The sequence below is a fragment of the Mus musculus genome, chromosome 2 (genome assembly GCF_000001635.26).
Source record: "Mus musculus strain C57BL/6J chromosome 2, GRCm38.p6 C57BL/6J".
In the NCBI taxonomy this organism is placed as follows: domain Eukaryota; kingdom Metazoa; phylum Chordata; class Mammalia; order Rodentia; family Muridae; genus Mus; species Mus musculus.
In genome coordinates this window covers 32,730,152-32,743,179 of record NC_000068.7, presented here as the reverse complement: position 1 = coordinate 32,743,179, position 13,028 = coordinate 32,730,152, and the positions used below count along the sequence as shown (strand labels likewise).

General features: G+C 52.3%; 2 protein-coding genes across 8 annotated transcripts in view; one reads left to right on the top strand and one right to left on the bottom strand.

The window, feature by feature from the left end:
• Sh2d3c (SH2 domain containing 3C) overlaps positions 1 to 13,028 on the bottom strand; it is a 33,971-nt gene that overhangs the window by 11,828 nt on the left and 9,115 nt on the right. For 4 of the 7 annotated variants that reach the window (XM_006498095.3, NM_013781.3, XM_030251689.1 and 1 more), the window contains one exon: positions 5,622 to 5,661. In XM_006498095.3, coding sequence (XP_006498158.1) covers positions 5,622 to 5,661 — 40 coding nt within the window. Of the gene's footprint in view, positions 1 to 602; positions 693 to 1,512; positions 1,971 to 5,621; positions 5,662 to 10,254; positions 10,344 to 13,028 lie in introns of those variants that run through there. The other 3 variants (NR_045535.1, XM_006498096.2, XM_017318941.2) reach the window with 3 other exon arrangements.
• On the top strand, positions 2,164 to 10,560 carry 6330409D20Rik (RIKEN cDNA 6330409D20 gene). The gene is made up of 3 exons (NM_027529.1): positions 2,164 to 2,730; positions 5,549 to 5,680; positions 10,141 to 10,560. Exons 1-3 carry the CDS (start codon positions 2,420 to 2,422, stop codon positions 10,184 to 10,186), a joined length of 489 nt encoding a protein of 162 aa, NP_081805.1. The 5' UTR covers positions 2,164 to 2,419; the 3' UTR covers positions 10,187 to 10,560.

Below are 13,028 nucleotides of genomic sequence, written 5' to 3'. Positions count from 1 at the left end.
AGCCTTCAGAGTTCTGGAGACAGACAGTCGGAATGGTCTGGGTGCACAAGGGTAAGGCAAGGGCCGGGATTGGATAATGCAAGGCCTCCACCCACAACACAGCAAAAATCAATGCCATGGTAGGGCAGAGTGGTCTTGGCCAAGCCGAGTTTTGGGCCTTTGCAGTTCCCTAATTTTTTAGGGTCATTAGCCTCTCCCATTTCCCTCTGCAGTGCTCACACCAGCCCTGGCCTCTCCCTTCAAATTGCACAGAATTCTGGGAAAGAAGGGTGAGCGGCATGTGGAAATGGAACCTGTACCCAGCCTTGCACACACACCACTCCCTGCACACACTGAAACTCCCCTCCCAGTTCCGAAGCAAAGTAGGGACAGACTGTATACTAAAGAATGTGGCCCCAAGACAGGACACAGCCTGTGTGACCTTGGACCAGTCACTTCTCCTGGCTAGGTCTGAGTAGCTTCATCTGTAAAGGATGCTGGAAACTGGCACCGCATTTCCAGCCCTAAGCAGAGCTTAGGTCAGAACTGGGGTTAAAAGGACCGATGGTCCTCCACACATCTAGGGTAGGAAGCCCTAGGACCCCCTGTGACCTCTTCCTCACCCTGGGCCTCAGGGTCCTTAGCTCCCAAGAGTTGGGAGGGGGGGTGCGAATGCAGCATCCTTGCGCTCAGAGCACTGCGATTGGTCAGAGATGATCTCACCGCCTCCCGGCTTGCGCACGCCTGATTGGCCCGTGCAGGGATGCTGTGCTCCGCCGCCGGCGGGGCCGTCATTCAGGCGGGCTCGGAGCAAGTGTGTGTGTGAGGTTGGGGGAGCTCAGAGGTGAGGTGCCCCGCATCTCCCAGGATGCCCAAGAGGCAGGAGTGCAGAGAACCTCTGTCAGGGTCTCAGCCCCTTCCTACCAGCTGGTTTCCCACCACTCCCCTGGCTCCCTTAGGTATCCCAACCCCAGGCACAGCCACCCCAGAGGATGCTCTGCAGAGAGGCGGGGTCCGGGTCCTCCCCTCCACCCCCTTCCGTTTAACCCTCGCACCGCCGCTGTGCGCTCCTGCGCTCCTGGGCCAGCTGGACTGGGAGACCTACAACCCAGTACCTCGAGCCCACCCAGATGGAAGGAAGGTAGTGACACCGTGGTGTCCTCAGCGTGCACTGCGCATCCTGCCTCTCATTCAGCCTCTAGACACCAGCCCTGCGTTCCTGGTACAATAGGGAGCCAGGTGGCCTGGGGTCAGCAGCAGGGACCTCATAAGTGACAGAAGGAACCCCATCTCCTAGCCCGAGTTCCAGCTCCAACTCCCTATCACGTCTCCTGCAGTCTAGAGTCCAAGGAATGGCACCCTGCACCCGCATCCCGTGGAGCGCCCTGGTCACCCCGAGGTGAGCTATGGCGACCCCGCCCCCTCCCTTCGCTGGCTGTCCGGACTGCACGACCCTGCGGGGATGCTCTTGGACTGAGGTCCCCATCTCAGCGGCGGGGCGCAGTGACCCGGGTCCCCATGCCGCCCCCTCACCTGCACCTGTACCAGCGAGCCACGGTAGAAGCAGCAGGCGGCGGCGGACAGCGCACTCCACAGGCTGCAACGCTCGGTCATGGTGCGGCCAGGAGACCCGGGTCCCCCGAGCGTACCAGGGGTGACGGCCGAAGGGGCAGGGGCGCGGGGACCGACCGGGCTGGGCACCGGCTGCGCGTGCCTCTCAGCGGCGCGATTACCTCATCGCCTGGTCGGGGGAGGAGCAGGGAGGCGGGGCGGGGAGACCCCACCCTCCAGCCAGCTGGGGAGGGAGGGGAGCGAGGAGAGGGAGGGGAGGGGACCATTGTTCCTCCCTCCACCACCACCCCATTCCCCTGTGCGGGTTCCCCAGGACCTGCCAAGAGGTTGCCACCCAGGGCAGTGGGGTGGAGTAGGGGCCCCCCCAGGGCGGACGCGGAGAGCCTCCTGCTTTTCCCCTCTCTCGCACCTCTCCAGACCTGGAGGGAACCGGCAGGGACTTTGAATTCAATTCGATCTAAAGCTACAAAAATCCCCATGTTTAACCCAATCCTTTGTGGCTTTGGGTTTCTCATCTCTAATTGAGAATAGCAGGGTTAGACTGGCAGGCTCACTCTGACTGTACCACACTCCTAAGGCTGTTAAAGTGCCAAGTGCGGCTCACCTGCCTCTCTAACTCGCGGGGCTTCCCACCCTGGGGCCCTTCTCTTTAAACCCCGACTGGCTTGTGTGAAGATGTCTGGAATGCACGGTGAAGACCTGTGTTGAACTTTGTGAATGTCACCACGCCCAATTAAAAAAAAAAAAAGTTGCCCGGTACAGATAATTATCCAGTAAAGATGCTCTACTGTGTCATAACTAGGCATCACAAAACCTAGACTTGGGGCTCTTAGAGTGTTTGCCTACCGAGGGATAGGCATGGAGTCCAATGGCAACACAGAAAGAATCAAAATCTGGATGGACCACATTAGCTGATAGAATGTCTGCTTGCCCAGCAAGTAAATCCCAAGCACTTCATAACGGAGACCTGGTGGTTCACACCTGTAATCTCAACAGCCAGATGGTGAAACCAGGAATATTACAAGTTCAAGATCATCTTTGGCTACATGGTAAACTCAAGGCCATTCTGGGAATACATGAGATTCATCATCATTGTCGTCGTCGTCGCCATCGTCATCATCATCATCTAGATAAATCTGGTATCCAAACTCTCCCCACAGCCTATGCGACATCAAGCAGGTGAGTCCACATCTCTGGTCCCCAGATGTAGATATACTGGAAGCTCTGAATACCGTGACTGAAACTTTCTGTCTTTGGTCTTTTGAAACCCTGAGAGTCCAGGATCCCTGACATTGTTTGGATTTTGGAGTTGTGGACACTCTTCAAAGAAGAACACTTTCAGGGCAGGAATGGCGTTTGGAAATAGCTGATCCCAACCCCCATAGGCAGAGACTTTAAGAACAGAAGCTAGGACTCCTTTAAGAACTGGGGGTTCTGGGTACAGAGAGCAGGTGTTATCCCCCTTATAATTGTTTAAAGTATTTTACCCTCTGTAATGAGATGGCACCCAGGGCCTCATGCAAGCTGGGCAAAGGTTAGACCCCCAGCTATATCCACAGCCCTAAAATCTATATCTTAACTCCATAAAAAGACGAGAGAGCCACAAATCCTCAGAAGGCTCACGCTGCCTTGCCAGACAGAGCAGATCTGTGGGGTTCATCTCCTACCTCAGCTCAACTCCCTCACATAACCCCTCCCGTGCTATAACAGCTCAGTGACTCAGTATCCCTGAAATCTGGGGCCAGGCCAGCTGCCCTGGCCCAGACTCAAGCATCCCCTCGTGGCACAGTCTCACTGAGCCCCCAAAGTCCCCTGTTTCACATAAGCAAATGCTAAGTGTCAGAGAAGCAAGCCACCCAAGTCACTGTCAGACTTGAAACTAAAATCTAGAGCAAGGGATATGGCTTTGTGCATAGAGCACTAGCCTCGCCTGCAGGAAGACGAGCACCACAGGAACCAAGCAGGGTAGTGACTGAATAAGTAAGCAAGCAAGCAAGCAAGTAAATAAATAGATAAATCCTAGTTCTGTTGGATTATAAAATATGTCCAAACTGTGCAATTCTCTGGTTCCCTGCCTGGCCTGAGAACCCTTTACACGAAGAGCTGGCACCTCTCCCCTGCTCTCTGCAGCAGCTGCTGCTCATCTAGGGCTGACTCTGGTGGAGCTTCTGACTGGAGAAGGCCAAGGACATTGTCCTGAGTCTGAGCCTCCGCCTTGGGGCTTGGTACCAGCTCTGCCCCACAAGATCCCTTTTGACTATGAGGAAGCCATAGGTTTGTTGGGTGGGTGGGTGGTCCCTCCCTCCCTCCCTCTCCCCTCTCTTTCTTTCTTTCTTCCTTCCTTCCTTCCTTCCTGTCTGTCTGTCTGTCTGTCTGTCTTTCTTTCTTTCTTTCTTTCTTTCTTTCTTTCTTTCTTTCTTTCTTTCTGGTTTTTCGAGACAGGGTTTCTCTGTGTAGCCCTGGCTGTCCTGGAACTCACTCTGTAGACCAGGCTGGCCTCGAACTCAGAAATCCGCCTGCCTCTGCCTCCCAAGTGCTGGGATTAAAGGTGTGTGCCACCACACCAGGCTTTTTTTTTTTTTTTTCTTTCCTAGGTTTCTTTTTTTCTTTTTTTTTTTATTTTTTTATTTATTATATGTAAGTACACTGAAGCTGTCTTCAGACACACCAGAAGAGGGAGTCAGATCTTGTTACAGATGGTTGTGAGCCACCATGTGGTTGCTGGGATTTGAACTCAGGACCTTCGGAAGAGCAGTCGGGTACTCTTACCTGCTGAGCCATCTCACCAGCCCCCCTTTCATAGGTTTCTAATCTGCAGTGGAAAACTAAATCTGAGTTCAGCTTCTCTAAAGAAGCCACAGAGGCTTCAGGAGATGGGTGAGTGAGCAAGGCCCCTGCTGCCAAGCCTGAAGACCTAGCTCAGCCCCCAGATCCCACACAGGGGAAGCAGAGAACCACAGGCTGCCCTCTGACTCCAACATACACATCTAGAGAGAGACAGACAGACAGACAGACAAATAAATAAACAGCAGCATGGTTTTGCAAACAATTGGCTTTCAAAATGTTACTTAGCCTTATTGTTATTACTATTATTTCAAAACCAATGTTTTCTTGTTAAAACAGGGACTTAACCGTGGTCCAAGTTGGCCTGGCACTTGCAATCTTCCTGCCTCAACCACCCAAGTTGCTGAGCAAGCAACAACAACAACAACAACAACAACCCCTGTACTGTGTGGCTGGCTCACTCTGTAAAGTGTTGGCATACAAGCTTGAAGATAGGAGTGCACGCTCCAGCAGCCATGTTAAAAAAAATAAAAATGCCACCTGTGATGGTTACTTTGAAACCTCGGCTTTGGGGGTGAACACAAAAAGAACCTGGGAGCTCATGGGCCTGCCAGTGAACCCCAATCAATGAGACCCACCATGGACAGAAACAACCGTGAGATCTACCTATGACTTCCACAGACACACAAAGACACACATGCAAGCGTGCACTCACACACACAAACTACATCTTAAACATTTCTAGGACAAGATAAGCTGGCCTCAAATCTCACTATGTAGACGAAGATGACCTTGAATTTATCCCGCTGCCCCATGAGTACTGGGGTTACAGGCATGCAGGACCACACTCAGTTTATGTGGAGCTGGGGACTGACCCCCAAGGCCTTCTGTATACTAGGCAAGTGCTCACCTACCGCCCCATATCCCATCCCCAGTCCCCAAATCCAGCTCTTGTCTGTGAGTTGTGCTGAGTGTCTGCTAAAGATCTGAGTCACTCCTGCTGTGTCCTGCTGTGTCCTCCCAGCCTCAGCCCTCAGATACCCAGGCTGACTGGGATCTCATTATGGTGGCCACTGCAGGGGGACACCCTTGGGATCCTGTCCAGCTGAGTTTGGGGCTAGCAGAGAGGCAGGAGGCATGGGGAATAGCTTCCCAGAATGATAGCTGTCCCCAGGGGCTGCCCCCACCCCCAACCTTCTCCTTCTCCTCCCAGGAGGAAGCCTGGTTCACAGCAGACCCCGAGCGCTCTATCATATCTAGCATACTGTGACCAACCCCCAGCCTACCTTCACATAGTCCCCAGCGGCCTCCAGCTCTGCAGCAGTCCTGGAAGAAGAAAAAAGAGGTGAGTACCATCAGCACTTCTCAGATGCCGAATGTCCACCTGCCAGCTGATGTGAGGCCTGGTCCTGGCCTTGGAGCCCGGGATGCTTAATCCTATGGCTACTCCACCACTCCCAGCTGTGCAGCCCTGAACGAGTTCCTTCCCCTCTCTGATCCCGAGTTTCCTCTCCATAAATGAGGAACAAAGACAGCCACTGCCTAATGGAGTTGTCTGAAAGCACTCGGGATGAGTGTTCACCCAGCTCATGACACGCGTTTTCCTGATGTCAGTTTCCTCTTTCTGCCTCTTCCACATAATCCCTACTTAGGAGTCTATACACTAGAGGGCCTGAGTCTACACTAGAGGGCCTGAGTCTACACTAGAGGGCCTGAGTCTACACTAGAGGGCCTGAGTCTATACACTAGAGAACCTAGTCTGAGGCTCAGCCCCTCCCTGGCCCTTCACTCTTTGGTCTACATTGCCAGTGTATTGGCTACTGCTGGTTACAGCGAGCACACACCTATTCTCTCTGCCTTCAGGGTGGTAGGAATGAAGCCTAGAGAGGCCAGAGGTGGCAGTTTTTCCAGGATGCTGAACAGAGAGCCTTCCCCTTTGTGAGTCACTTCTTTCTCCTAGCCACAGCACCTTTCTCTCTCTCTCTCTCTCTCTCTCTCTCTCTCTCTCTCTCTCTCTCTGCACACACACACCCATCCCCTCCAGTGTCCTCTATGTGAGAAGCATCCCCAGTTTGCTATGCACAAGCAGCTCCTGGTCCTCCCTATCTTCCTTCACAGCTGGGTACCAGCTCCCTCCTCCCTGCTGAGACAGCCAAAGCTTCAGGTTCACTTTCTACCCTGGACCAGCCAGGCCAGCAGACTACACCCCACTCAGCAGACTTTGATCCATGTAACAGGCCACACACTACCCAGGAGGGACTCCTCCCTTCAGAATGAAAGGCAGAGTCTGTCCCTGCAGCCAGGCCACTGACGCTTGCATGGCTTTCTTGTGGTTTCCCATGTCCACTACCCCCTTACTGTCAGCTTCAGCTCTGACACCAGACAGCGACTCAGTGTACAGCAGGTGGCCTCAGTCCCCAGCGCTCTCCCTACCCCTCCCTACCCACCAAGGCTCACTATGCTGCTGTCCAGTCTGATTCTTATACTCAAGCAATCCTCCTGCCTCAGCCTCTGGAGTAGCAGAAATTATAACAACTGCAGGCCTGTCTAAAATTCTTTCCCTCTTTTCCAGTTCTGGGGAAGAAAGCCCAGGCTTTGCATACTCTAAGCAAGTACTCTATGCCGATCCACGACCTCAGACCCCATCTGCTAAATAATAAAATCTGGACTCCCCTCCACAGCAATGTAATTTATCATCCAAACCAAACTTCTCACCTACTTGAGAATAAAGGGGTGCTGTTACTATGACAGAAAACTGGGACCTAGCTCCCTGACCTCTATGGCTCTGTGTGCTGCTGGCACCCTCCCCCCCCTGCCTACCACACCAACACTCTACGATGTCTACCTCAACTATGCTGTCCCTCCTGCCCCAGTTGCATTGGCCTCACCTGCTTGTTCCTGCCACAGGGCCTTTGCACTTACTTGGAACAGTCTTTCCCCAGACTTTCACAAGGCTTTTTTCTCCCCTACTTTATTCAGGGCTCAGTTTAAAGTCACCTCCTCAGAGAAGCCTTGCCTGGCCACCCCACGTACAACAGCCCTTCAGCCTTATTCTCTGTCTCCCACCTACTTCTGTCCCCCTCGTCTCTCTGATCCCTACCTGCAACAACCATATCGCTTTTATTTCTCAACTGGAAAGTAACAAGAGACCAGCATGAGGGTATGGAACATCAGCGAACCCCAGGCCCCAGCGCAGTGCCAGGCAGAAGAGACTAGAATATGCAGCGTCATAGTATACATGGATAAGAAGAGGGCCAGCCAACAGCCATCATGCAGTCTTTCTCTTAGGCTGAACAACTTGTTCCCAGACAAGGACCTCAGATTTCCCATCTGCAAAATGGGAATGGAGTGTATGCTCAAACACAGAAGCCTAATTTTCAAAACAAAAGATGAGCTGAAAGAAGAAAAAAAAAGGAAGGAAAAGAAGAAGTTCCTGAGGCCAAGGCTCCCAGCTCCCTGTAGCTACTCCTGTTCTGACATTCTGCAGTCCTCTATTATTAACTTTGCCCGCTACAAAATCCTTCCTGGCCTCTACCCTCTGCCCCTTAAGCTGCAGTCTGCAATAGCACAGGCTTCTAAAGTCTCTTCAGTGCTCCCTGGCCAGTGACTCTGTGAGGAAGGTGGGGGAGGGAGCCCCTCCCCCAGTGACACTGTAAGGGAGGGGGTGGAGGATGGAGCCCCTCCCCTGTCCGCTCTGTCCACTCTTCCCGGGTGAGGTGTCCCATCCCAACATTTCCGGCCATTCAGGCCCGGAAATCCTCCCAGTGCTGGGAACAAATTGTCAGGGACACACTGGGATTAGCCCTGTGCCTCCTCCTGTTTCCTGTCCACTTCCTCTTAGGTTTTGGGGCAGGAATACAGCCCTAAAGATGGGGTGCTGCCCAGCTTACATGGGTGGTCAGAGCCAGGGAGGTTGTCCAAGGCAGAGCCACAGCCCAAGGAACTTCAACCCCTTCCCCTACCTTGCCAGTCATAGCTCAGTCATTCCAGTACACAACATGACTATGGCCACTGATAACCTATGGCCATTACTGGCCTGAAGATTACCACAGGCCACCCTTCCTCCATTTGTGGCCCTGAGACACACTCATCAACTCCTAGTAGCTCTGTTAAAATAAAAGCTGGAGTTCAGTTTCCCTTTGCCCTGTCTGGCAGCAGGGGCCCAGCTTCACCAGCCTGGGAGGCAAGGTTACTAACAGACTCCTGGGGATGGGCTCCTTATGGCCACGCCCACACACACTCACTACATGGAGCTACTCCGGCCAAGGCCAGATGGTAAGTACCCCCTTCACGCCCCAGCACCAACTCCGGAGGGCCTCTGTGCTGTTTGGTTGGTTGGTTTTGTTTTTTGAGACAGGGACTATCTGTGTAGCCCTTGGCTGTCCTGGAACTCACTCTATAGGCCAGGCTATAGAATTCTGCCTACCAAATGATGGGATTAAAGGCTTGAGCCACTGTGCCCCACTGGGCTTTGCTTGTTCTTTTCCCTCTGGACATCAGACATCAGCTTACAACAGTGTTGAGAAGCTAACAGTCATCTGGTGTGTTGTATGGTTGTATGTGTGTGTGTGTGTGAGTGTGTGTACACTGTTTGCATGTCTGTGTGTGTGCATGTGTGTGTCTGTGTGTACATGTGTCTGTGTGTGCAAGTTTGTGAATGCAGACCCATGCAGTCCCATTTTGCAGATGGGAAATCTGAGGTCCTTGTCTGGGAACAAATTGTTCAGCCTAAGAGAAAGACTGCATGATGGCTGTTGGCTGGTCCTCCATGTATACTCCATGTATACTATGACGCTGCATATTCTAGTCTCTTCTGCCTGGCACTGCGCTGGGGCCTGGGGTTCGCTGATGTTCCATACCCTCATGCTGATCTCCACTGTCCTCATGTGGAGATCAGAGACTCTCCCACCATGCTTAGTGTCAATCCTTGCCTTCCACCTTGACTGGGGTGGGCTCTCTGTGTTGGCTTCCTACTGCATTCACCATGGCAGCTGGCCAGCAAGCTTCCAAAGGCTCTCCTGTCTCCCACTTCACATTAGGAACACAGAGATTACACATCTGGCTGCTCTGTGGGAACTCAGGTACCCACAGCTATGAAAGGAGTGCTGTAGTAACTGAGACATCCTCCTGGCTGCAGCACTGTGTTTGTGTGTGTGTGTGTGTGTGTGTGTGAGAGAGAGAGAGAGAGAGAGAGAGAGAGAGAGAGAGAGAGAGAGAGAAAAACACTCCACCACTGAGCTACACAGATCTCTGGACATGCCTCCTCTCCCTCTTCACTCTTACTCCATCTCTGGCCTCCAAAAACTATTTCCAAAGAACTCCAGGGTCTGCAACCTCTGGGCCTTTGCACCTGACGTTACATCCCCTTGGTCTGGGCTGCTGTGGCTGCCTGACAGCCACGGGCCGGGGTAAGTCCTGCTCAGCCTCCAGCTGTCAATTTGTTCGGAGATCTTTTTAGAATATGCTCCCTTTCATCGCAACGATCAAATCCAGAAATCAAAGTGTTCCTTACAACTCAGCTTCGAGAATTAATTCATTATTTCTTACACTATATGCTTAAAAGACACTTCCCCTCTAATATTAGTGGTGAGATCAGTTAACAGACAACAGTGAGGACTGGGCTAAATCAGGCCCATTCGGAGGCAGCATTCATTATTTAAATAACCGACCCTGTAATTGCCTGTATTAACTGATTTGTTCTGATAACTGACACCATGAGCTGCATAGATCAGTTTAATTAATTGCATTAATGAGTAGTAATTAGTACCCATTATCCTTTATTTCCCTAATGCGGGTTGGAAGCAGAACTTCACCTTCAGGAACCTCTGGCCTGGACCAGAAGGAAGAGTGAACTTCCACTAGGATCCTGAAGAAGTGGAGAAGGAGGCTGCCCCACCCCTCTGCCAGGCGTGGCCTTACCCTCTGTCCTGAGCTTCTTCCTTTGGGCCTTAGGGTCTGGTCATAAGGCCCGAGAAGAGATTCGCAGCTCTGACACCTGCTTCCCTCTCTCTGAGGCTTGGCTTCCTCATCTTCTGAGGGGACATCATGTGTGCCTGGAAGGCCATGATGCTCATGTGACCGTCAGTGCCGGGTCCCCTCACCCCAGTGGGTTCCAGATCCTGGTGCCACTCTCCTGGGGTATTAGACCTTTCCTTACACAGACCCTGTTTTTGTTTTGCTCAGTTTTGTTATGTTTTCAAAATAAACGTCTAGGCTTGTCTCAAACTTGCTGTGTACCCAAAGCTGGCCTTGAACTCCTCACCTTCCTGCTCCAACTTCCCAAGTACTATGTTGGATTATAACAGGTGTTTGCTATCATCATATGTGGTTGGCTTGGCTTTAGATTTTGAGACAGGGTCTCATTCTCTGTAACTCAGGCTGGCCTTGAACTCACAATCCCCAGGGCCATCTTTCTCACCCATTGTGGAGACTGGCAGTGGGTACCTTCTGCTGCGTGCCTTCAGCTTCAGTGGCCTAAGCAGAGAACTCTGGGATGGAAAGCAGGGTCTCCTCTGAGACAGCAACAGCCACGGGAGCTGAGAGTCTCTGCCAGGATTTATTACCTGCCCTGGCCCAAAGTACAGGCTACCACTGGGTCAGCCACATCCCTGATCCAGTCCTCCTGGTGTGAGGAGCCATTAGGAAAGGCACTGGCCTAGGAGGAAGGGCAGAGTCAAGGATGCTGAGCCTGAGCTACCAAAGGTGGCTGGGAGCCTGCCAGAGAGAGCTGAGAGCTAGAGAGAGGCCCTTAGAGAGTGCGGAGGATAGAGCATCCGCTGACTGTGAGTGCAACACTGTAAGCAGGGAAAGCCCAGCTGAAGCAGGGTGCCCGGCCCCAGGCACAGAGCGCAGACTACAGCTGAAGTGGTCTGAGGTCTGTGTCTGTTGTGTCCCTCCTATGGAGTGACATCCCTGGAAAAGAGGAGCCAATCCCAGGTGGAAACAGAAGGAAGCTGGGGAAGAGACAGGAGATAGATAGCATTTTACTCAGACAGCCAAGAGACCTGACTGGGAACAGGAAATGGGGTGAGTAGCACTTGGGGAAGTTCCTTGGGGATTCTGAAAGGCACCTAAACAGGAAGTAGAAAGCTGGGACCCGGGGGCTGGAGAGATGGCTCAGTGGTTAAGAACACTGACTGCTCTTCCAGAGGTCCTGAGTTCAATTCCTAGCAACGACATGGTGGCTCAGAACCATCTGTAAGGGAATCCAGTGACCTCTTCTGGTGTGTCTGAAGACAGCTACAGTGTACTCATATACATAAAATAAATAAATGTTTCTTTAAAAAGAAAGAAAGAAGGAGAGAGAGAGAGAGAGAGAGAGAGAGAGAGCAAGCTGGGATCCTGAGTGAGACTCATTCATTCCCTGGGATTCAGTTTCCCCTCCTATAGCATGAGCAACTGCCATGTACTAGACATCACTGGTTCATGTCCACACCTTCTACCTGACCTCCTATCTAGTCTTCACCATCAGGGGAAATTAAGGCTCAGAGGCAGAAAGGGACTTACTCAATGACACACATTCACTGGGTGTCTGACCCAGTCCTACTTGGGCCCCACTCCACACAGGTCCAGCAACCTGCAAACCGGTCCCCCGAGGGCTGCAAGTGATGTCGTGTGAGTGGAAGGTCAGCGTGGGGCGCAGCTCATCTTTAAGATAGTCAGGTTCCCACAGCCCAAGGCATCTTGGGGTCTCTCAGACTGTGAGAAAATCTCCACAGGAAATGAGAGCCAGGAGCAGCTGGGCCCCTTCAGAAGACATGGACCAGCCGCCCCCAGCCCCCAGTGACTCCCCCTCCACGGGTAATCGGGTAATCACTACCAGATGCCCGGCAGCTAACGTCACTCTTCAGGGCCGAAAGGGTCGTGGGACTCTGGGGAGACTTGGAAATTCTTGAACCAGAATCAACATTCCAAAAGGAAATAAGGAAGGGGAGAGGGTGTCCTGGTCTGTTTGCAGTGCCTGGCACTGGGACTGGGACAATTTAGGGTGCCCTGCCTCTGTTTTAGGATATCATTTATCCCAGTTCATAAGTACAAGTTGAAAAATGTGTAAAATAATAAAATGAATGAAGTACTTCCCAAGTAGCTGTCTGGGAGGATAGCAAGGGACATTCAAGGCGGGCATTACAGAGCAGGACAGAGCTAAGTTCACGTCCCCCTGCAGATGTGACCAACTTATACGAGGCTGAGGATAGCTGTGAACAAAGCCCAACACACAACTGTAAACTTGCTTTGCTGATGACAATTTCACGCCACAATGTCCAAAGGCTGGGCACGGGCAGGAGATGCATTGTGGGTAGAGTGCTTGCCTAGCTCGCAGGAGGTCCTAGGTTCCATCGACAGCACCCCATAAGGCCAGGTATGGTGGTGCACACCCAAAATCCCAGCCCTTGAGAGGTGGTGACAGCAGGGTCAGATGGTCATGATCACCCAAGGCCAGCCTGGGCTATGAGCCCCTGACTCAAAAAAATTAACAACAAAAAGGTTTAAATTTACCATACCTGCAAGGAGAAAGACTCTCCTGAACAAGACTGAGTGGGACCTGAACCCATTCGCTCTCTGCTTCCTTCTCCTATCCTCTGCTCCAGACTTTCTGATCTCTACCATGAGCCAATTGGCTGAAGACACTCCCGGTTCAGGACTTCGTGCAGGTCGCTGTCACAGCTTGGCTCACTTCCCCGGAGAGCAATGTG